The sequence below is a fragment of the Lutra lutra genome, chromosome 3 (genome assembly GCF_902655055.1).
Source record: "Lutra lutra chromosome 3, mLutLut1.2, whole genome shotgun sequence".
NCBI lineage: Eukaryota > Metazoa > Chordata > Mammalia > Carnivora > Mustelidae > Lutra > Lutra lutra.
This window is the reverse complement of record NC_062280.1, coordinates 106515855-106539791: the sequence shown is the minus strand read 5'-3', so window position 1 is coordinate 106539791 and position 23937 is coordinate 106515855. Positions and strand designations below refer to the sequence as shown.

The 23937-nt window shown below is 41.9% G+C and overlaps 1 protein-coding gene across 16 annotated transcripts in view; it reads left to right on the top strand.

Moving 5' to 3' along the window:
- Window positions 1-23937, top strand: part of CLASP1 (cytoplasmic linker associated protein 1) — a 278451-nt gene that overhangs the window by 220106 nt on the left and 34408 nt on the right. For 13 of the 16 annotated variants that reach the window (XM_047722647.1, XM_047722646.1, XM_047722641.1 and 10 more), the window contains 5 exons: window positions 3494-3572; window positions 4590-4733; window positions 13122-13265; window positions 14048-14154; window positions 22652-22802. In XM_047722647.1, coding sequence (XP_047578603.1) covers window positions 3494-3572; window positions 4590-4733; window positions 13122-13265; window positions 14048-14154; window positions 22652-22802 — 625 coding nt within the window. Of the gene's footprint in view, window positions 1-3493; window positions 3573-4589; window positions 4734-9527; window positions 9630-13121; window positions 13266-14047; window positions 14155-18048; window positions 18166-22651; window positions 22803-23937 lie in introns of all 16 variants that reach the window. The other 3 variants (XM_047722633.1, XM_047722632.1, XM_047722631.1) reach the window with 2 other exon arrangements.

The following is a 23937-nucleotide window of genomic DNA, read 5'->3' as shown; positions in this document are numbered from 1 at the left end:
TAGATGTCCATCTACAGACGAATGGATAAAGAAGATGTGGTATATATACACAATGGAATACTATGCAGCCATCAAAAGAAATGAAATCTTGCCATTTGCGACGACGTGGATGGAACTAGAGGGTATCATGCTTAGCGAAATAAGTCATTCGGAGAAAGACAACTATCATATGATCTCCCTGATATGAGGAAGAGGAGATGCAACATGGGGGGTTGAGGGGGTAGGAGAAGAGTAAATGAAACAAGATGGGATTGGGAGGGAGACAAACCATAAGTGACTCTTAATCTCACAAAACAGAGGGTTGAGGGTGGAGGGGGTTGGGAGAGGGGGGGGTTATGGATATTGGGGAGGGTATGTGCTATGGTGAGTGCTGTGAAGTGTGTAAACCTGGCGATTCGCAGACCTGTACCCCTGGGGATAAAAATATATGTTTATAAAGCTGTAAAAAAAAAAAAAAGAAAAAAGAAAGGATGAATACCCAAGTTTTGTAGCAACATGGACGGGACTGGAAGAGATTATGCTGAGTGAAATAAGTCAAGCAGAGAGAGTCAATTATCATATGGTTTCACTTATTTGTGGAGCATAACAAATAGCATGGAGGACAAGGGGAGATGGAGAGGAGAAGGGAGTTGAGGGAAATTGGAAGGGGAGGTGAACCATGAGAGACTATGGACTCTGAAAAACGATATGAGAATTTTGAAGGGGTGGGGGGTGGGAGGTTGGGGGCACCAGGTGGTGGGTATTGTAGAGGGCACGGAATGCATGGAGCACTGGGTGTGGTGCAAAAATAATGAATACTGTTATGCTGAAAAAATAAAAAATTAAAAAAAAAAAAAAGACTCCAGAGCAGGTAATTACCATCAGTATGGGAGCCTTTGTACAACCCAGTTACTACCCACTGGGCGATGACTGCATATCATGGAATTTCCAAAATGGAAGGACCCTTCCTCATCTTATTAATGAGGGAACAGACTTGACCTGACTTGCCTGGGTCACACTTCGTGTTAGTGGCAGGCTGGGGGCCAGAATCCAGGACTGCTGGTTGTGGCTCCGTTGTCCATTCCTCTGACTGCAGGCTGCTCTGTGGGCAGGCGTCTTCCTCTTCTGTAGGACGGTGTGGATAGTCTTTGTGCTTTTTCTTTCCTCTCTGGCTCCCTCCACTGCAGGAGCACACGCTCACCTGCCATCATCCCCATGCATGCATCTATTAGATGTCTGTGACTGCAAACTTGGATTTGTTCTTCTGCACTCTGATGTGAGCTGTTTGCTTTTGGTGCCTGACCCTATAGATCTGTATCATCTGTGCTGCTACAGAATTTTATTATCCAAATAGATCTCTTTTGATTTTTTACTGAGCTCAGTTTAATATACTGTATTTACAGTAAGCCTTTCAAATGCCATCCCTCCCTTGATTGAGTAAGTTTAGTGGAATTAGGGAACTTACCTACATACCAGTGTATCAGTGGGTTTGTAAAGGTTCTCAGCCAGGGCGAGGCTGATTAGCTGATAATAACTGGGTGAAGTAGATGGGAGGGAGGGTGATGCGTGGGCCCAGTGGTACCAAACTTCTCAAGAAAGGTCAGAAATGTGGATTAATGGGACACCTGGGTGGCTCAGTTGGTTAAGTGACTGCCTTCAGTTCAGGTCATAGTCCTGGAGTTCCAGGATCAAGTCCCCACATCAGGCTCCCGGCTCCATGGGGAGTCTGCATCTCCCTCTGACCTTCTCCCCTCTCATGCCCTCTCTCTCTCTCAAATAAATAAAATCTTTAAAAAAAAAAAAAAAGAAATGTGCATTAAGGCAACACATTTGAGGTTTTTTGTTTTTTGTTTTGTTTTTTAATGACACTCTGAAAGCCATATAAAATATTTATGAGCCAGACTTGGCCTAAAGGTCACTTCCTTAATGTAGATGAATTTATGAATGACAAAACCATTCAGAGTTTTAGGGATGGCAGGACTGTTAAGATTCTACTCCTAAACTTTGGTGATTAAGGAAAACTCTCTTATTATTTTCCTGGATGCCTCTTCCCTTTAAGAATCCTCTTCTGGGGGGCACCTGGGTGGCTCAGTGGGTTAAAGCCTCTGCCTTCTGCCCGGGTCATGATCCCAGAGTCCTGGGATCGAGCCCTGCATCCGGCTCCACTACTGGGCAGGGAACCTGCTTCCTCCTCTCTCTCTGCCTGCTTGTGATCTCCGTCTGTCAAATAAATAAATAAAATCTTAAAAAAAAAAAAAAAGAATCCTCTTCTGGGTAGATTCTAAGTCTCTAGAACACCTTCATCATTCCCATTTCCCCAGCAGCTGAGATGCCTAGCTGTTTAAGCATATTTAGGATCAGTCTGTGAGTACCGGGGCTGGGGGGTGGGGGGGTTGTGTGGGTGGGGTAGGGGTCTCCATGCTGGCTGTGAGGGGTTCCTGAGGTAATAGGCTTGATTGGGATCTGCCAGTTCCCTTTCCTTTGGCCGTGCCTAACCATGGGCGCATTTCCTGATGAAACACACCAGTTTATACTTCAGTGGATTCTCCATTCTCCCCTTGCTGCAGAAAAAAAGAGAGGCATTTTGTGTGTGCTTTGTCAGCCTTGTATCCTTAATTTATAGGCAGTATGAGTCAGAGAGTCCAAAGAAAGCAGTGCATTCACTCAGCCCCCATTGTAATAGAAGTTTGCTTTATACAGTCTTTCCTGTTAGTGTGGAAGATGTGTCTGCATTGTCCCACATAGACACCATTTCTGCACTTTTAAACTAATACTAATAATTGCAGTACTTGAAGGGAGAGAGCACAGACTTTCGCGAGCCAGGAGCCCTCAGGGTTCTCAGTTGTGTCGAAGATGCGAAGCGGCTACCAGAAGTGAGCGTAGGAACAGGCCAGAAGTGGAGCACGAGAGGGGCTTCCGCAGGCCCTGGCTTCCGCATACGTATTGTAGCTGGATGGGGAGTTCGTTCCCCTGCTGGGTCTCCCACAGGCACTCTGCTGTGGGGACCCCACAGAACAGAGACCATAAGCAGTTGCCCAGTGGGACCAAGGAGGACAGTGTGATGAGCCTTAGCAAGGCCAGCGGTAAGGTGCTCACTCAGGATGCAGATCCAGATTTGGAGATTGGAGGTGGTTATCACGAAGCAATATTCAGAAAGGTGGCCAGAGAGAAGACGAGCAGATCCCTTAGAGGGCAGGTAGGAATCTCTTCCTTAGTTTATTGCTTGGCCTTAATTTTCAAAATAGCATAACTCAAAGTGAGCATAGTGTGTGTCTGGGGACTTTCAGCAAGAGTTTTCTTTTTCTGAATTTTCCATATAATGTGTATTACTGTAGTATTTCTATAAAATGAAAAGTACAGTTAGTAAACTTAGTCAACTAAGGTCAAGCTTGCTTTTATATAAATTAGACTCCTCTCTAATGGTATATTTTCATTACTGATGCGGTTTTGCATTACTTTTTATAATAGATCTTTCTTTAAAACTGAGCACTTTTTTTTCTTCTCTTAAACCTAGGGACTCCTTTCCATTTGATCAACAGTTTAACATTTTGATGAGATTTATTGTGGATCAAACTCAAACTCCTAACCTCAAGGTTGGTAACTATTTGTGATTACAGTTCAACCTCTAGAAGTCAAATTTGCTTAAAATGTACTTTTTTGTTTTTGACTCCTATTTGGCTGTTACAAATAAATCTGTCATGAGCATCCTTGTACAACTATTTGGGAATGTGTTTCCATTTCTCTTGGTTGAGTACCTAGGAATAAAGTTGTTGGGTTATTGGGTAGGGACATGTTTAACTTTATTTTAAACTGTGAAAATGGTTATACCATATTATATTCCTACCAGCAGTATAATCGGAGCACCAGCTATTCCACATCCTACCAACATTTGGGTATTATTACTGTTTTTCACAGTATTTAAACTAGAAAGCTCTGATATGTTGAAATAAGGTATCTTACTAGAATGTTTTCAATATTAACATCCTAACACATGAAAATTAATTGTTACATATTTTGGGAAATCATCACTGTAACGAGACTGAATTTGAGGGAGGGTTTGTCTTGGTTTGAATGAGATCATGTAAATCATCTGTTCTTTAATCATTAACTTTTGTGGGGATTTTAGGATAGGCCCACTGAATGATAACCCTCTTCTCTAAAGGTACAAACCCATTGAAGCATCAGTGGAGAAGTTAGGGCAGAGTATCAGCTTGATCTCTGAAAATGCTCCCTTGTAAGACATGGCCCAGGATGTGTAAAACACAAAGCTAAATGCTTCCCAGTCATTGGCAGAGCTGGAAATCCCGCAGCCTGCCCGCAGGGGCTCATGCCTTGCAGGTGTCTTGCCATATAGGGGAGGAGCAGAGCGTGCCTTCAGTCTAAAACTGAAGAGGATTGACCTGTACAGCACTGGCCCTTTTCACAAACTTACCTGTCAGTCATTTCATGCTTTCATCCCTGGTGGACACTGCTCCCTGGGGGAACATAAATCCAGGAGAAAGGAGGTGTCCCCTCAAGAGTATTTATTTTCTTTGATCAAAATTCAGTTCGGAATTCTATTCAAAGGTTCATAAAGTGTGCTTAATGTTTGTAATTATTGGATCTTTCAGGTCAAAGTTGCAATCCTGAAGTACATTGAGTCCCTCGCTCGGCAGATGGATCCAACAGATTTTGTAAACTCTAGTGAGACGAGGCTGGCTGTTTCTAGAATTATAACCTGGACGACAGAACCAAAGAGTTCAGACGTGAGAAAGGTATGTCCAAGAGAGCTCAAAGTGCAGCTTTAAATACAGACTGTTCTTAGGCATGTGTTAGGAAAAGAAGTGTACCTAGAAACTTGCAAACCACCCCACATACTTACACAGGAATCCTTTCTCACTTCTTTTCTGTGAAAACCAGACTTTGCTCTTGCTCTTATCTCCTCTCTCCAGTTCCACCTCCTCCCAGGCTTCTGACATCAAAATGAAAATCAGAAATCCTGTATGATGGGTTCATGCTTTCCGTAGACATCAATTTTGTCCTTTTCATATGTGAAAGCACTAGTAGTTCAATGTCTCATAAGGCCATTGGTTTTCCATACATCAGTTTTAAGACATGGACTTTGAGGACAGACTTGAAAAATCTAAGGCTGCCTGGTCTCACAGCAAAATGTGGCTAAAAGTTCGCTAGGATATGAATTTCTGAGTTTAAAAAGAACAAACAACTTGGGATTATATACCACTTTTGGAACACCCTGTCTTTGACATGGGAGGGGCTGAATGAATGAGGAGGTAGAATTCAGATTTTGGAGCCCCCTGGACACCAAAGTGTTGTTTTGTTTGATTTGTTTTATCAGGAGAAGAGAAGTATTGGCTACTTTCTTCAGAAGTGACACATTGAAGGGTGTACAGTGAAGTAATGTCATAGTGCACAGGGACATATAATAGTACACAGAGTACCATTTCTTTTACTAGGTAGTACTCACCTCAGAACCCTTACAGAGATTATTACATGTGAAACATTTTGTCAATTCCTGACAAGTTGTCAGCACACCCCAAGTGTAAGTTCCTGTGTCTGTTTCTCTTCCTCTCTGCCTGTCCATGTCCTTCTGTGCTTGAGTTGCACATGCAGCCATCATTCTTTTATTTTATTTGGAAACTGAGTAGCCTTTGTAAAGTACTCTTTAAAAGCCAGCTTCCTCAGTTCTGCTTTCATACTGAAAGTACTTGACTTTGGTTCTATGCGTATAATCACGAGCCTTGCTTTGTTTCTTCTGTGCCATACTCCTTCCATATTTAGCCTTATCAGTGGAGTCCTTTGGCCTTGAGCAGAGTTGATTATGTGGACCACAGGGGTCCAGGCAGGGAAAAAGGAAAGGAGAATTCCAAGCAACAGCAGGAGTGGTGTTTTTCCAAATGCAGATAACACTTATCTCCTCCTTTAATGGAATCCAAAGACAACAGAAGAATTCTCTGAAAGGTTTCTTTGGAAGGGTCACAGGTCATGTAAGTCCTGTGTCCACCGTATATTAATAAACAAAGTTGTCCAAGGTCAAAGGAAATCTTATTCAAGCACTCATTCAGAATTATCCTCAAAAGAGCATTTCACTGGCAACCTTTAATTTAGCCATTAAGCCAGTGTTGGATTAGGGAGGAACAGTAGGAGGTGGTTGAATGATTTGGTTGGTATATAAAAGTCACAAACAGATACTTCTGTTGTAATTTTCACAATCACAGGATAGGCCAATAAATACAAAAGCCTTCAGGACAGCTTTCTATCTTTAGTCATAACACATAAGTGTGTGTGTGTGTGTATGCGTGTGTCTATGCGTGTTCCTTTTGTAACTGAATGTTACTTAAATATTCCCTCCTGCAGCACTGAAACATACTCTAGACTTACACATTACCATGATTAGGGCCTTTTGGGGGCAGCTCACTTGCTTCATAATGTCCATTTTCTCAGGACATGCATATTAGAAATTTGAACTAGAATTTATTTTCCTAACTTTTCTAAACAGGCTGATAGAGGAACTTTTTTCCTTGAGTTACTTAGCATTGGACTCTAATACACTCAACTTATTTTAATACTAGCTTAAGTCAGTTATGGTTAAGATACTAAATTTATTGCCAGAAATCACATGGTTCATTTATTGTTTGATCTTCAACACTTAACTTCAGTCATTTTGGATCGTATAGTGCTACTTCATAAAGCCTGGTCTCCATTGGTACTCCACGTCTGTTGCCTGCTGTTACTTCTTCCCTTTTCCCAGCTTGAGGACTGCTTAACACCTCACCTTCAGACTGAGTTCAAACCCAGGTTCTGGGACAGTAATCCTCTTCAGAAAATTTGGACAGATTTATTATATCAATAGTTCTCAGGCCTGGCCGCAGTTGAAATCAACCTCAATTCCTGGGCTCTCCCTCAGGTGTTTTGACTTAATTGATATAAAATATGGACGGTGTTTTTGGTCTTACCCAAAACACTTGGCTGATTTTTAAGGCACAGAGTTGAGAATCCATTGTTTGAGACGACTGCCCTGGGGTTGAACTTCAAGACATACAGACTGTCAGTGTCGTGTGACCCGGTTGCCACTAATTCTCTTGGTTCCAGCCTACATGTTTAGGATCTTCACGCCTAGGGCTGGACTTGCTGCTCCTAGTGCCTTCCCCACCTTCCTGTTTCACTCACCCTCTATACTCACTCTGCACCGAGCATAATGCCGTTGGGACAGAGTAGACACTTAATAAATATTTTCAGTGAATTAATGAATGAGAAATGTCCAAAGAGAAATGATCTTATTTTAAGTAACACATTGAAGCCATCATTTTCAAAACCACAGTGTTGGAAGCCCCTGTTTTGACCTCTGGTATTAGTCTTCTTTCGGAAACCAAATCAACACAGACATAGTAGCTTGAAACTACACACATTTATTATGTTGTAATTTCTGTGAGTCGGGAATCTGTTACATGGTCTCTGGGTCCTCTGCTTAAGGTCTCAACACATGGAAATCAAGATGTTGCCTGGGTTTTGGGTGTCATATGAGACCTGGTCTCTGGCTGACTGCTGCTCGGCCGAATTCTGATCCTTACAAGAGTGGGGCCGAGGTGCCTGTTTTCTTGCAAACTGCCAGCAGGGGTGTTCTCAGCTCACAGAGGTTACCTGACACCCACTGCCTGCCACATGGTCCTCTCCCAGTGTGGCAGTTTGCTTTTTCAAAGCCAGCAGGAAAATATTTGGGAAAAAATATTCCCCAGACTTCCAAGATTTGATGAAAAAACCTTAATCTACGCATCTGAGAATATTAATTTTCTGCCAACAATACTTGGAGAGTCTGCAGACAGTGTAATTCATTCTGTATAGTCTTATTTGGGAAAGCACTTTAAACTGATAGAACTCTTGATTTATTATTAACATTTTTAATATTTGTTTCCCTTTTCATCTCAGCATTTTGGGGTGTTTGATGTTGGAGAGAGTGGGGTGTTTAAATATTTAAGATGTTTTGAAGAGGAGGGAAGAGGCACAGCCAAAATCAGAACACAAGCCAGTCAGCAGTGGAGTGTGCCTAGGCCCAAACTAATGGTTTTTTTTTCCGGTTTCCTAGCAGGAAAAGTGCCTTCCCCACCACCAGCTGCATTATTCCCAAAGTAACGTTCGTGTTACGGAATGGTAGCCCTGAAAGTTGTGTTAGCCATGCCATACCTTTCTAGGCGCTGTGTTGATGTTAAGGTAATATAACGTGGGGCTTCTGGGTGGCTCAGTTAAGCGTCCGACTCTTGATTTAGGTTCAGGTTGTGATTTCAGTATGAGATTGAGCCCCACATTGGGCTCCCTGCCAGGTGCAGAGTCTGCTTGACATTCTCTCCCTCTCCCTCTCTCAGATAAACAATAAATCTTTAAAAAAAAAAAAAAAAAGATAACATATTGACAGTAGGAAGTAGATTCTAGAGTTTGACCTTTGTTTGACTTTTGCCTCTGCCAGTCATTGGTGTGAGCCTGCATGGTAACCTCTTAATTCTCATTTAGAGAATTCTCATTGTTTTCAAAAAATGGGAATGCTAATCCCTGTCTCAGGCTTCATTACAAGGACTAATTGCAGTAGAGAAAAGCATAAACATTACTTCGTTTACTTTGTGGCCCCTGCTCTGTTTGTTCAAAGGTTGTTTCAGTTTTGCTGCTGCTCTTTGTGGAACAAATGGAGAACCCAGTTTTTTCCAGCGTTAGAAAGATTTTTTTTTCCCCCATCAACCAAAGGGAATGTGATAATGCAGTAGAATTTTTAATGGTATGTTTATATTTCAAGATTCAGAATCCTTGTGGGTTTGCTTATCGTATATGATCCTCTGGCATTTAGCGCCTAACTTTGTCAGAGAAGATAGTAGATACAGCTCTCAAATGTCGTTTTGAGAAATGTGGTGATTGAAAGCATGGCAAAAAAACCTAGAAAGTATAAAGATGCTGTTGCGTAGAACAGGAAGACGATAGAAGCCTTTTGAAGTTGAAATTTCTAACTGAAAAAAATTTTTTAATTTTATTTTTAAGAGAGAGGGAGTGAGAGAGGTGGTGGGGGGGGGGGGGGGCAGAGAGAGTATCTTATGGCCCTGAGATCATGACCTGAGCCGAAAACAAGGGTCGGATGATGCTTAACCGACTCTGCCACCCAGTCGCCCCTCTAACTGAAAAATGTTCAAGTCTGATTGTAGGTAGGCAGTGTGGCCTAGCCACAAAGCTCAGGGTTTTCCCATCAAACAGGATTTGAGTCTCCACTTAACTGTGCCTGGCTCTTTCAAGAAACGAGTTGACCTTTTGGATCTCATTTGGACCCTCCTGTTACAGAAGGCAAGAGTGCTGCTAGTGCTGGTGAGGATTGTGGTTATTACGCATCTAGGAAATGACAGAGGTTCGAAACTGGTGAATTATTGTTGTTATTCTGCCTGTTCTTAGCTGTTAGATCATAGAGACCTCAGCGATTCTGTAAAAGATGCCAAATAACGTTCACAGCTTACAGGTAACCCTGGTTTAAGCCCTTGCTTCTTCTCTCACTAAATCCTGCCGCCATTCCTGTTTGTCAGTCCCCGCTCCAGCGTAGTCGCGTAGGTGAGGATTTCCCCACTAGGTCAGCTGCTGCCTGCTCTGGGCCTGGAGAAGGAAACTTGGAAGAAAATTGTAAACAGGTAGATTTTAAACTATGTACTAATTTGAAAAAAGACACTTCACTGTTTGCATTTCAGTTGATTAATACTGATTACCCTTGTCAAGACACTGAAAGGATTTTGAAGAAACCTAAAGTTCATATAATACTATGTGAGCATGTGTGTGTGTGTGTGTGTGTGTGTGTGTGTAAATGCGTTTTAACGTGTTTTGTGATTAACCGCCTGCCCAAAGCCTATACACTCATGGAGTGTACATGTCTACCCTATTTTAGCAGAGTGGTGAAGGAGAGATACTCAGTAAGAAATGTCTGAAGGTTTTGAGGTACCCTTTGATGATTTTCTAAAGCAGTTCTGATGACAGTCTGGAGGAGCAGTAGTTGTTTCATAAATTAGAAAGCTGCTTCTCCTCCCCAAGTTTAAGTTTTCCCCCATTAATACCAGTGCAGAGCATTTGTCAAAGGTTTATTGATCTCCTGTCTCAACAGAATTCTTTCCTGCTCTCAAGACAGTTGATTGCCCTGGGGATTCTTCCACACAGTGGAAGATTCAAAGGACCTTTTGCCCTCATCTGCCAAATTCTCCTGTAGGGCCATGAGTGGGGATCATGTCCTTGTAAGTTGCTATTTGATCTTGGAAGCCAGTGAACCTTGAGTTGTCCATGAGAAAAAGTCAGCAGCGACCTTGAGTGTTTTCTCTGGCTGCTTACCGGCCCCGCCTCTTGTGAAAGGCAGGAGTTCAGTGATGGGATGAGAACAGTGGCGTACTCTACTCTTTGATTCGTTATTGCCCATGAGCTATGCTCCAAGTTTTTTTAAACTAATATCTCCAACTCGGCCCCGTATTTGGAATTACTACCTTAAAAAAGGGTGTATTGATGGTAATGATAACCCAGTTCTCTTCCTTGCTTGGATTCTAGTAGTCCGACTTCTCACTAACACAGAGGGTCGTAGATAAAAATATTTCAGGACTGTAACAGTCTCGTTCCTTTTAAAACTGTGATATAAAATATTTTTTTAAAGATTTTATATATTTGACAGAGAGAGAAAGAGATCACAAGTAGGCAGAGAGGCAGGCAGATGGGGAGGGGGAAAGCAGGCTCCCTGCTGAGCACAGAGTCCAGTGTGGGGCTTGATCCCAGGACCCTGAGATCATGACCTGAGCTGAAGGCAGCGGCTTAACCCACTACTGAGCCACCCAGGCGCCCTGACGTAAAATATTTTTTAAAAGAACATATTTCAGTCATACTTTATTTATATCCATTTCTGGAGCTTAGATGTCATTAGAAAAGGTTTTACACTGAACACAGTGTTAAAATCAAAGGTGACTTTTGAAGACTGTATAAAATCTTTTGTATTTTGGAAAATGTAAAAATAAATTATATTCATTTATATGTATAAGTCACAGCAAATGTGCCATCTTTCCAACTAGCTATATTTTCAAAATTCCCTGTCTTTCTGTTCAATTTTTTATCAAAATTCAACATTAAGGTATTGAAAGAGAAGTTTCTTTAGTGGGCCAGAAGTTAGTTTGCTGCACTTCTTTTCCCACGCGACTAAGAGTCATTAATAGCACGTAGCCATGAATTAGCACAATTTCTAGGCAGCCCTCTTGTTCCTAAAAGATCCCACTAATTTTATAATTTGCTTCATGAAAAACCTCAAGTTTTAATTTGTGGTTTTAGATATCCTGTCATTCTGGGAAGAAATGTGGTTTTCTAAGTAAAGACAGCGGCACATTTCACATAAAAATATACTATTCAAAACTATACTGAAACATTACATAATTTCCAAATGTCATCGTCAATCATTAAAAAAGAAGTCCCTAAACTTTCTTACTAAATTGGGAACATTTTTTCTCCCTGCTAAAACTCAAGTCTGTTTCTTTCTGTCTCTTTGAAGTGCAGTTTTTCCTGTGTGCATTTTTTCCCTAACATCTAATAAAATGCTTTTTTAAATGCACAGATTACCTTGCATGCATTTTGGAATTTGCTTCTCTGCAAATGTACAGATCATGTTAATATATATTACATTGGTGGTGAAGTAGATTCCTTCAGATAACTTAAGAATGTTTCAATAATAAAATGTAAAAATGTATATTTTAACGCCGTCAATAACAATGTGTTTTGCCTCTGTCATGAAAGCACACAGGCCCCTTGGGATTTAAATTGATTGGAAAGGCTACTAATGACTATACTTGGAGGTCAAGGGGTAAAAGGAAGATACTTTTGCCCAATGCTATGCTTAATAAATGCGTTTGATATGTCTAAAAAGTAGTTTTTGATGCCGTAAAAAATACTCTTCTGATATTTTAAAGTTCATGATTAATTTTTATTTTTGGTTAAATACATTTGAGTCTCTGGATTTTCTTTTTTTTTCCTTCTCCAGACAAAAATAATAGTTTTGCCTTACCTGGATCCAGAATTAACTTTAACATTGTGAAAGCATTGAAATATTTTGTGGTGTTTGTTTCCAGAGCGTTTCTAAGTGAATATATCTTTTGTAATACCTTATATCATGGGAAAAAAATACTCAGAATAATTACTGCAATCCTAAAATAAGAGTGTTGTGGACAGATAAATGTATCCTTTCAGTCAGGAGATGTTCATAGTGTGTTTTTCTTTCTTCTGACTCTCAGAAATTTGTAAGAAATGCCATTATTTACTGAAGTTTTTTCTGGCATGGTTTTTCTGAGTCCTCAGGCATTTTTTTAATCTCAGAGTGCCTGCTGCTGTTTAGTACCACAGAAAGCCCATAACTGGCTGGAGAAACCTGAGTCTCATTGGGCTACTGTCGCTTCAGCTAACTGCTCTCCCTTCTCGCTGCCTCAGGGACCACCAGCAGTCCTGCAATGTATTGTCTCAATTAATAAAGAGAAGTAGAGTATTTCCCAAAACACAGGAGAGTACTTTTTCATTTGTAGAGTAGAAGTCTGGTTTGCTTCCCATGGACCGTCTCCTTACTTCATAGGTCTAATAGTAGGAGTTTTTTGGATATATTATTTAAACTCTTTTTCTAAAATGTCTCAGTCCCTCGGAGCGGGCTTGAGGAAAAGTGGCTGCTCAGATAACCCCTTGGCAGCTCTTAGAGAGCCTTGTTCTCCCAGGATCCTCTGGGAGCCCCATCTGTCTGGTTCTGACTTAGAGTGAACCATCATCAGCCTTTTCACGCTCTTGAATTGTTTCATTTATGGATTTACCAGCTTTGTGCCTAGTGCTGGACGACACAGGAAGAGTCATTTATTACGGGCATGCTGTGAAAACCCAGGGCCAGGGTGTGAAGATGAAACTGGGGCCCATTTTCCAGATTGAAATCAGGCTATTTATAATTGATGATCTTATTTTCTCCAGATGCCTTTTGTTTGTGTTTTTTATGACAAAGGTGTCCTCTTTGTTTTGTTTTGTTTTTTTCATTTATTTTACTCAACAAAACATTTTTGTAAAATAATTTTAATGAAAGTTTTGACCAAAATATGCTGTTGTCTGTTACATAAATTAATCAAGCGTTCTTTTTCCAGGCAGCACAAATTGTGTTGATCTCTCTGTTTGAATTGAACACTCCTGAATTTACCATGTTACTTGGTGCCTTGCCAAAAACATTCCAGGATGGTGCCACCAAACTCCTGCATAACCACCTCAAGAACGCTAGTAACACCAGTGTGGTGAGTGCTCGGTCACAGTTGGTACCTCTGTACCGATCATGACCTCTGCTAATCCCTGGTCTGGACATGCCCTGAGAAAAGGGCCAGCTTTCTTGTTCTCTTTTAGTAGACTTTGGGCATCTGGAGGGTGGGGGCCATGTCTGATACTGCAGTGTTCCCAGGGAATGAATGAACTTAGTATTTAAATATGGCTTTTTTCTTACATGAGGTTCTTTAATCAGTTAATTTTTACTTGGTCACTTACTCCTTTATTCATTAGTTACTTTCTTTGTATGTAAATTATATACAATTACTTACTTTCTTTGTATGTAAAGGTGGAAGTTCTCGGTTTGTGTCTGTCACTCTAGCACAGCTGACATCAGTCATTCAGCTTCAGAAACCCCTATGTGACAGCCATTTTGGGTGTATTTGCACTTAAAGTTGGCCTTAATGATTCCTAAAAAAAAAAAGTCACCCCAATTGTGCCACCGTGCCCTTTTATTTACATGTGGGTTAAAAAGCTAAGGGGGGGTACACCCGGGTGGCACGGACAGTTGAGCATCTGACTGGGTTTCATTCAGGTCGTGATGTAATTAATGGTCATGAGTCGGCTTGGGATTCTCTTTCCCTCTCCCTCTGCCCTTCCTGCTCATGTTCTTGCTCTCACTCTCTAAAATCAATCAATCAATCAATCAGTCTTTAAAAAAAAAAAAAAAAAAGGAAGAAGAAAACCTAAGGGAAAGGGGGCGCTATACTCTGTGTTTAGCTCTCAAATAAATGATGCTTATTCTTTTTCACACCAGGGCTCTCCGAGCAATACAATTGGCCGAACTCCCTCCCGACACACCAGCAGCAGGACCAGCCCCCTGACCTCACCCACCAACTGTTCCCATGGGGGCCTATCTCCCAGGTAATGCCATTTCAACAAAAGTGAAGAAACCAAAGCATCCAAGTGTCTGTCCAGGCTATTTCTAGGATTTTAGACCAAGCTTAATACCAAAAAATGGATGGGTATTAGGAGACCATGGGTTCTAGTCCTCACCCAGATCTTAACTGTGTATGGCAAAATGGCCAATTTGTGCTGAATGTTCTCAGAGATTCTTCCGGCTCTGAGCACTCCCTAGTATCTTAAAATTTTAAAGCTATATTTACGTTTATTACTGTTGCATATACAAACCATTTAGAAATTCATCATCTATTCTGTAAGTGCTAGGAACACCTGAAGGTATTTGTCATCTAAATAAAATAGTCCACACATAGCCTGGGGTAGTTCTCCAACCAAGCAGCTGTTCCAAGCATAGTTGCTGTCATCATGGGCTCACGTTTGAAGCAGACTGCTGCTCCGGAGAGGTATTAAGAACCTGAGAGCTAAAATTGGATCAGCACTTTCAGACTACCATGGGGACCATGTAAACACTGGTTTATAGAGTCTGAGACAGTGACTTAAAATAACAAAAATGCTTTATCTCGGAATCTTTAGACTTCCCCATCTGCCCACAGCCCTTGGAAGTCCCTGCAGGTGACCCCCTGGCATGTTTTGGAGTGGCCTCACATAGAGTAGTGGCCCTAGAGGCCAGACTTCTTAGTCCCTGGACCTGTGAGGGTGATACATGCTATGTTTGTTTACCAGAAGTCCAGAGCTTTGCGATTCCTGGCTATAGGGATCAAGCGGCTGTGTCTTAAGGGTTGTTGACACCAAGATGATAAGAAAATATAAATGCCTTTAAATTTGTTTTAGATTTTTAAATGATCAAGAGTTTCCCCAAATCATCCATTCTTACCAATAAAAAGTTCTCTTCAGTTCTTCAAATTGTCATATAAATATTTGGAACATGTCAAATTTGTGTTTTTCTATTGGTAAAACAAAATATGTTGTATACTTACAATATGCTACTGCTTATATTGCCTTATTTCTAGTCCTCCTAAATCCCATTGGTACTATATATTTGAATAGAATGATGTCACGTCTCCAAGTTTGGTCTGTGTTGTCATGAGGCTGTTAGCAGGCTAATATAATTAGATAGTTGAGATCAGGAGCGAATGAAAAATAGGTGTGACTGAGGCTCAATGAACTATTGTTTTTCGTGTTAATAACTGTATCTAAAGTATATACTTTATAGGGTCCAATGTTAACAGTAAAATCAGAGTTCTCTTTCTTGGGGTGGAGGGCAGGGGAAGGATTTTGTGGAAAACTTGAATGCTCTGTAAATAGTTGCTTTTGTCTAGAAGTAATACTTCTGCACCATTAATTGAGAAATCTACTCTTCCATAATATACAGTTTGTACTTCTTATCTTTTGGTTATTTCACTATTAGGGTGCACATTCCTTAGGTAATAAGCAAAAGGTAAAACTCAAGACTTTGATTGCTCTCTGTGCTGCTAGTCTAAGGAAAAGACTGGTGGAGACCACTAGCATAATCCATCAGTGCTAAGAATTGGCTCAGTATTAATCTTCACTTGATCCCCAGATTATTAAAAAATTTATTTTTCCAATCACCATTTATTTTTAGTTGGTCTGGTCTTAACTTTTACTGTCAGGGTTACGGGTCAGTGGAAGAAATAAAGAGGTTTATTTTTAATATTAATACCATTTTCAAGAATAAGGCCAAGTGTGACCTGTTTTCTTGCCAACAAATTTGGCTTTAGGGAATTATTTAATTTTATGGTCTCTCTGTTTTTTAAACGAATGTGCCCTCAGGGCATATCTACCCAAATGGCCTTAGTCAACAACTTAATTGAACTCAGGAGAAGTGATTTTTCTCACAACTAAAACCATCCAGAAGTAGGAAGAATTGCCTCCTGTCATTATATCAATGGGAGTATTCAAGTAGGCCACATACTTTCACCAGGAAAGTTATAAAAGCTATGAACTCTTGTACTAGATAGGAGAATGGAGTAGGTTACTACCCCATTCCTGAGGAGATGATAGACAAGTGCCACCACGTATAATCTCAGAGGTTTTTCTCAGCAGTGCTCTTGAAGCAGTTACATTCTGTGAGCTGTCATTCTTTCAAATCATCTTAAACATATGTTAACTTTTTATTCTTAAGGGGAAAAGTTGTTACCAGTTGTTTCTTTTCAATCTAATTTTTTGTATCAAAACGAACTAGTGTTTTTATAGTCCAGAAACTCTACACTCAGATTGTGGTGTGTTAATAAGGAAATATTCTAAAATGATAAGCAAATCTAATTTGATATTAGAAAAGAACCCTAGGGAGAAAGTTGTTTTTATCAACCCAATAACCTTAAGAGAAAATCATAGCATGTTAAATCTTTGTAGAACATCCCATTAATTGCTTTGTGTGTGTGTGTGTGTGAGGGAAGAATTACTCCTTATTCCCAGCTAGTAAACAAATACTACTGGGTATTTAGAGAGGAGATTTGTAACCTGGAGTTTTTCATCATTAAACACATAGGTATTTTTTAGCTCATTTTACCCAGTGTGATTTGTGTTAAATGAAACACAGAGTTGCAAGGGGCTCCAGAAATCGCATGATGTCCATTCCCTTTGAGATCAGAAAGTAGACAGTTCTCGCCCCCATCTGCTGTGCATTCTTGGCAAACGTGTTGTAGAGCAGAATGACACTAAATAGATCACCTGTTCCCCCTAGTAATAAAGGGTGATTTTAGGTGGATTTTACAATCCATTGCATTGGAGGGTCAAGATTTTCCATAGAAGCGAAGTGGGGATTAACTGGGAGATCAGCCTCCCATCAGCAGTGGGAGATGGTGGTACATCTGCTTATGCTACCTGTCAGCAGAGCTCCAGCCTAGATGGCTGCCCGATTACCTCCTGTTACCTCACCCCAACTCAGTGTGGGACTCAGAGAGGTCTGTGGGCCCTCAGATGCCATGGTGACCTCTCGTCTCCACACTTACTGACCTCACAAGAAGAGACCACAGCTGTCTTTGGCAGAGACAAGCTCATGGGACCAGGATGATGGCTGGCCTCAGGCAGTGCTGCTCCCTGAGAATGTGGTCTCTGATGCCACAACTCCACCCTGGGCCTTAGGTCACATTTCCTGCCCAGTTGGCTCACGCCTCTTGCAGTAGCTGTGGCCCTTCTGAATTGTAGCAGCTGTTAGAAGTATCTGCCCGGGTCTCTGCAGGCCCAGGCTTCTCAGTGACATTTATGGAGTGAGGAGGGATGCTGGTGTTCTCAGATGAGTTTTATTTCTCATATTAGGTGATGTGAGCAGGGAATTGGGGCTTTTTGGAGACCTGGCGCTCTAGCCCTCTGGTGGGCTTTTTCATAAGGAAATTGCCCGTGGCAGCCTCTGATCGGGTCCTGGCCTCAGGGAGCACATCATCCCCTGCTTCAGGGCTGTGGTCAGAAAGGCATGTTCTCTGAGTCTTCCTGCTGTCGTCCCTCGGATCCCGTTGGAATTCAGGCCTGACGTTCCTTCTTTGGCTCTTTGTAAAACAATTGATTGCATTATCTGAGACAGAAGAGTCATGCATATTTGTATGGAAGTACTCGTGGTATCCTTCCCAGTGTGGACACACACAAACACACACTCACACACTCTTACACTTGGAATCTCATGATTTAAAAATGTAGCACATGATTGAGACGGGAAGGAATAATGCAGCCTTATTGAGGGCCAAACTGTAAAACAAACTTTGTGCATTTTCTCTGTATGGTGAAGTATAAATTTTGCTCCAGTCAGCTTTGACAGAGCTTGGTCAAGGAAAGAGGAGATTGGAAGACACATTGGACGTTGCGTCTCCCAGTCCCCTCCTATCTCCCCTCCCCGTTGCCTTGTTATGTCTCTCTCTGACTCTCCTCTTCTGATCACTGCAGTCGGTTGTGGGGTTGGAGTGCCGATGGCCTATCGAAGCACCCACCTCCCTTTTCTCAGCCCAACTCCATTCCCACCGCTCCCTCCCACAAGACTCTCAGGCGCTCTTACTCTCCCAGGTAACAAGCTACCTGTTTACCTTGTCTGAGGTGTCACAATATTATTGCATTTCCAGGGTCGTCTCAGGTCTTCCGAAAGCCTTTGGCTTAGATGAGCAGGAGTAGAGCCTTGGTGAGAAGTGTGAGCAGGTGCATGAGCTCTGTCGACCTGCATGTATGGCTCCTGCTGTGTCACAGGGACAGATGACCATTTCACCAGCTGCCCAAATCCAGCGGCACCTACTGTAGCAGGCCCAGGCAGAGCGGAGCCCCCACAAAGGTGCTGGGGCAATGCCCTGAAGTCAAGGCAGGCCAGAGGGGCACGGTTTCCTTCGTGTTCTTCTCAGGAGGACAAGGCATACCTGCTGAGAAGCAAATGAGACCTGCTCTTTCCCAGACCATATGTGTTGCATTCAGTCCTGCCGCTGATGATGTGGACTGATTTCTTGCATGATGTACTGCTGTGTGGCAAGAGTCGGAGGACACAGATCCTGAAGGGAGGCCCAAGAAGTGCATTCACTGCTGCGTCTCATTGACGTGCCCTGCCTCTAGGCAGGAGAACAGTCGGTATTCTCACAAGCCCCTGGTTGTAGGTGATGAGGTTAATGAGTCTAGAAGGGGTGGGAGTTCCTTCAGATTTAAAACAGATGGCAAATCGATGGGACAAAGTACGGGCCACAGATTTCTACAGATACCTGTTTGAGGGTCCCTTAGGCGTTATTACGAAGGTCTAAAGGTCCAAGGCCCCCTTCCCTAGCAGGCTGCCATCGCATGAGCAGAGCATGGGGCAGGCCAGCTGTCTTTGTGCTGTATAAGAGGAGTTTGTACCTGCTGATAGGTTAGAGTAAAAACAGAACTGAAAAAGGTCTGTTAATTCTGAATGCCTCATAGATAGCTTTTGCACAGATTTACATTCCTACTTTTGTGTCCTCAACTCAGCGAAGCTGTGCATTTATTAACAGAGTCAGCCACATGTTTTAACATCATCTTTCTTTCGAAACTCTTAGAGCTTTAAAAGTAGCTTCTCAAGTGTACAGAGAATCCTGTAATGACTGTTTCTAGATACACAAGGTTAGGGCAAGGACAGAGCAACAATGTGACAGCTGCTGTCATCAATGTTAATAAAGCAAACTTTTTTTTTTTTTAAGGTTAGCCATGCTTCAAAGTAGAAGTCCCATATGTTGACTGTGTTCCAGTACACTGACCTGTCTGCATGCCCTAACGGGCACCAAGCCTCACTGCCAGCCACTCTTTCCCATCCAGCCATCAAGATCCCCCTCTGGTGGGCACCTCATTTCCAGAATCATCTTTCACATATGCACTATAACACTGCTAATGCTAATAAGTACCTATGACTTCTGTTGACCATTGGAGGGAAAGAACATTGACAAGAGACTTTTACATTTAGAAAAACCCATCAGTTACCTACAAATAAGAGGAAATCTTTATCTCTTTTGCTTTCTGCCAAAACCGAATTGATTGCCTAACAAGGAATGAATATATCCTAATTCCATTTCTGGTAACTTTTCCCTATGAAATGACAAAGAGGAAAATCTCAGAAGGCAAACTTCCTGTCTCGACTGTCTCCATTCTTGGAGAGCTGACCTCATGCACCTCCCCATCCACGATATGGACCCATTACAACGGGGCAAGTGCAGAGCTCTGTTCTGCCTCAGTATTGAATAACGTGGCTGACCTTGGGTTGGTGACTATTGACTGATTGAGCAACTCTTCCTAATCTAAAGAATTCTAAGGAAACCTTTCTGGGATCTAATTGCAGTGTTTATAGAAGGTCAGGAGCGGCCTTTAACCTAAAGGTTTATGTCTCTGAGCTAAAGACAGTATGGGGGGAAGTTACAGACCGGGGTGTCCCTAAGCAAGCCTCTTCCGATAGGTAAAGTCGCCGCGTCCCTCTTGCTGTGCTCTCTTACGTTCCGCTGCCCGGGAGCAGGGCATTGGTGATCCCCAGTGACTGCTTTCATAGGAATTTCCTTTTTCCCCCTAAAAAATGAGGGCTCATGAGCACTGATTTGGGAAAAAAAAAACAAATGCCAGGACATTAAACTAGCAAAGAACATAGCATTACCAGTTTCCTATTAGAAAAAAAACGACGCTGTCTCTCACCTGGAGCTCACGGTTTTAGCTTCGTACCAAGGAGATACTTCAGACCTCAAGCTAGTGAGTCCAAAGGAAGTGTCACCACCGGTTACACTGGGTCGTGCACGTGTACTCCTCATTGTTAATTGAAAGTAAGAAGGAGGAACATTAACTGGCAGGATCCTTTTATTATTTTGAAAAGGGCTACTGTAATGCTAAAGTTCTGTGAACCGAAGTGACGACGTATTTTAAGACCATTCAGGTTACGAATAATGAGATGAATTATGTGAAAGCTAATGTTATCTGAAGCGACATATGGAAAATAATATTGTGACATCCCTTAAAAAGCTGAACGTTCCGCCAGACTTCCTCTTGTCCATCTGTCATTCTTTCTGTTTTTTTTTTTTCCTTTCCTTTTGCATGAGCTATGCTGTTATTTTTGGTTGTTGTGATTAAAAGTATTTTAAGGCATCTTTTTACATCTCGTATGCATTTTTTGTTCGAATCATACTCCGTTTTTATATATAAAAAATAGTGTACTGGCCAGATGTATAAATGCCTTTGTTCCCACATAAGCTGGTATTGTGGTGTTCTAGAAAGGCGGGTCCGGGAGCTGTGGTGCTTCTCATGCTTTCTTCATATTAAAGGGATGTTGCCTCATGGACAGATAACCTTATGAACTTAGCAGGGGTTGAAATCTTGAATTCTGTTCAAGTGTTTTATTCCACCTCCTGTCAGTATACACATGGAATTTTAGCTGTGAACCTGTTCATTCACATTTCTTTTGTGTTTGATGCCAGAGCCAGTCTTTGAGTTGGCGTGTATTTTTGTGAACTCTCCAAGTACAGTTGGAGCATGGATTTTCTTTCATTCATCACAGAAGAAGAATGGGTGCTATCTGGGCGAGTGTTGAAATTGTAGGTAAATAGCTCCCATCTCTGAAGGGTGAGTTCAGATGCTGTGCCCCAGCAGAACCTGGTCAGCCTTGGAAAACACTTGGATCATTATAGCCTCAGCCAGTAGAGGTCTGGCTACACTCAAGGGAGAACTGTGCAAATCTTGTCTTGCTCATCTACCCAAACCTTTTAAAAAAGAGAAGAAAAGGTGGGGGGTGGGGCTTAGTAAGTATTACTTGTTTTTAAGTTACAGGAGACTTAACCTCTTGTGAGAACGTACAGGATTGGCTGTGTTGCCCAGAAGAGAGGTTCCTGCCTGCGAGTGTCTGGGTTCAGTTCCTTCTCTTGAAGATGGCAAGAGTGCTTTACTTTAGTCTTTATAGTGTTGTCAAATGCTTATTTATGTATAGCCAGGGACTCTGAGTGTACCCGAGGCATCCTCAGGATAGCTCAAGACTTCCTGTAAGTTCCATCAGACTGACTAACCTGATCTTCTTTTGACATTTTCTTAAAACAAGTGATACTTAAACTAACACGGGGTTTTTTTAACTTGTCCTTGGTTGACTGTTGCTTCTCGTCTTGCTTTATACTATGCTTTGTCCTCTGCTTGTCTGTGATACTCTCAGTGAGGGACCGTGGTGGATTTTGTTCTCAGGACCTGTTCCGCACACTTTCCAGATCTCTAAAGCCTACTTGTCGACACACAGCATTACACCCGAAGGCTCTTGGGGACTTTTGCTCTGTTTCGTGTTTTGCTCTGTGTAGCTACTGAAGGAACAAGAGTTAACATCACTTTTCTGTAAGGGACAAATATTTCTTGTTTTTTGAAATACTTGCCGACATCCATCTAGGAATGTGACTCTTCTGTAAAAGAGGTTTTTATTCTAAAACACATAAACATAAGCATGTTGGAAGAGTTGGTATTCACAGCAAGCGCCTGGGTTAGATGGCAGGAGAGGTGGTCGGGAGCCCTCCGGTAGGGTGGATCTGATTTGGAATGGTTTTAGAATGTGGGGTTTTATTTCACAAGTTTCTAATACCAAGCATAACCCCATCTTTATGAGGTCATTTGCTTTGCTCCTCTGAAACTGGCTTGTAATACTAGCTTTAGTTTTAAATGCCTGTTCCTCATAATCTGTTTGTACATTTGAGACCAGTAACAACCAGACTCCTTGTTTCCATCTTCAAGATATGAAAGTTATTTTTCCACTTTCATTACCTCGTGCATTGTCACCAGTTGTCACCCTTTGAGTTGTTGCATTCTCGTGGTTATTGCTGTTCCCCACTGGTTCTTACCGAGTGCCGATGTAGTGCATTTGGGGCCTGGATTGACAAAGAACAATTGTCCAGTGGTGGTGCCCTAACAGAAGGTGTCTCCTTTTCATTCCAAGTCACCTAAAGATACAAAACAATAATCACATCTTACCCCATAAACCATTGGATGTAATTTATGCCCATAGCTCAGATTTGTTCATATGCTTCAGTTTAAGAAATACACTGTTTTTGATCTTTAGCATGCTGGAGTATGATACAGAGAACCTGAACTCTGAAGAAATTTATAGTTCTCTGCGTGGAGTTACGGAAGCCATTGAAAAGTTTAGTTTTCGAAGCCAAGAGGATCTGAATGAGCCAATTAAACGGGATGGCAAGAAGGACTGTGATATTGTAAGTATCCCCAGGCCAGCAGAGAATAATACTTCAATTAAGTGATAATTCTGAAGATTGACCACTATGAATACGGAACTTTATCTTGTAGTTAGAATAATACTATTTTAAGAGGCCCAAGGCAACTTTATAAAATTTTGAGTAACCCTCAGCTGTCTGTGAAAAATGTAAACTACCTTTTTCTCCCCAGTTTGATTTTGTTTATCCTGGACATATTTTTGTTCTTGTGACATGATCAAAATAATAGGTCAGAATCGGACACCAGCATGGCTTTCTGGGAGCTCTAGTCTCACGCAGAGGCAGGCAGATCAGTGGGAAATCGTGGTGCGGTGGGGAGTAGTCAGCGCTTAGCACTGGAGAGATACACTGGGGCAGTCTTGGTGCTCAGGAAAGGTCACTGGGAGCCTCGGAGCTGCGTGAAGCAAAGGTTCAGAGGGAGTTTAGACAGATAGGAGGGGGGCCTTGTGTTTGGCATGATTTCCCTTTGCAGGTGGCTGAAGTAGAGAGAGCAGGCGTATCATGTTGGTGGCAAGGTTTGGAGAAGAGGCTGCATCGATTGGCTCAGGAAGGGCACTCACACCCAGGGGACTTTTCTGCCATGTCTTAACTTTACTCTGAGGTCACTGGAGAGTCTTTATAGGGTTTTTAACCAGGGAAATGGCATGGTCACGCTTATATTTTAGAAAGAATGCTGTCACTTTGAGATGGAGGAGGACTCTGGAGGACATAGGGTTGGGTAGGGCATGCGCTGAAATACTAGAGTCAGAAGTCTCTGCCTAGGACTCTAAAGTGCTGGGGCAGTTTAGGGAGTTAATATTCTAGAAAGAGAGGAAGAACATTTGTCAGTCCCTTTAGAACATAATGAATTCAGTTTTGAATACATGTAACTTGAGGGACCTATGGAATATCTGAGCATGCATATCCCATTGGCCTTTGCAGAAAGCAGTCTGGAGTTTTGGTTGGCCGTTCAGGCTGGGGATAGAGATTTGAGAGGCATTGACAAGTTGCTTGATGATAACTAAAAAGTGAGTGAAAGCGACCCATTAAAGGGTAAGGACAAAATCGTAAGGAGCATCAACACTAAGAGAAAAACGGAAGAAATGGAGTTGGAAGGAAAGCTATAGGTTATTGTGTG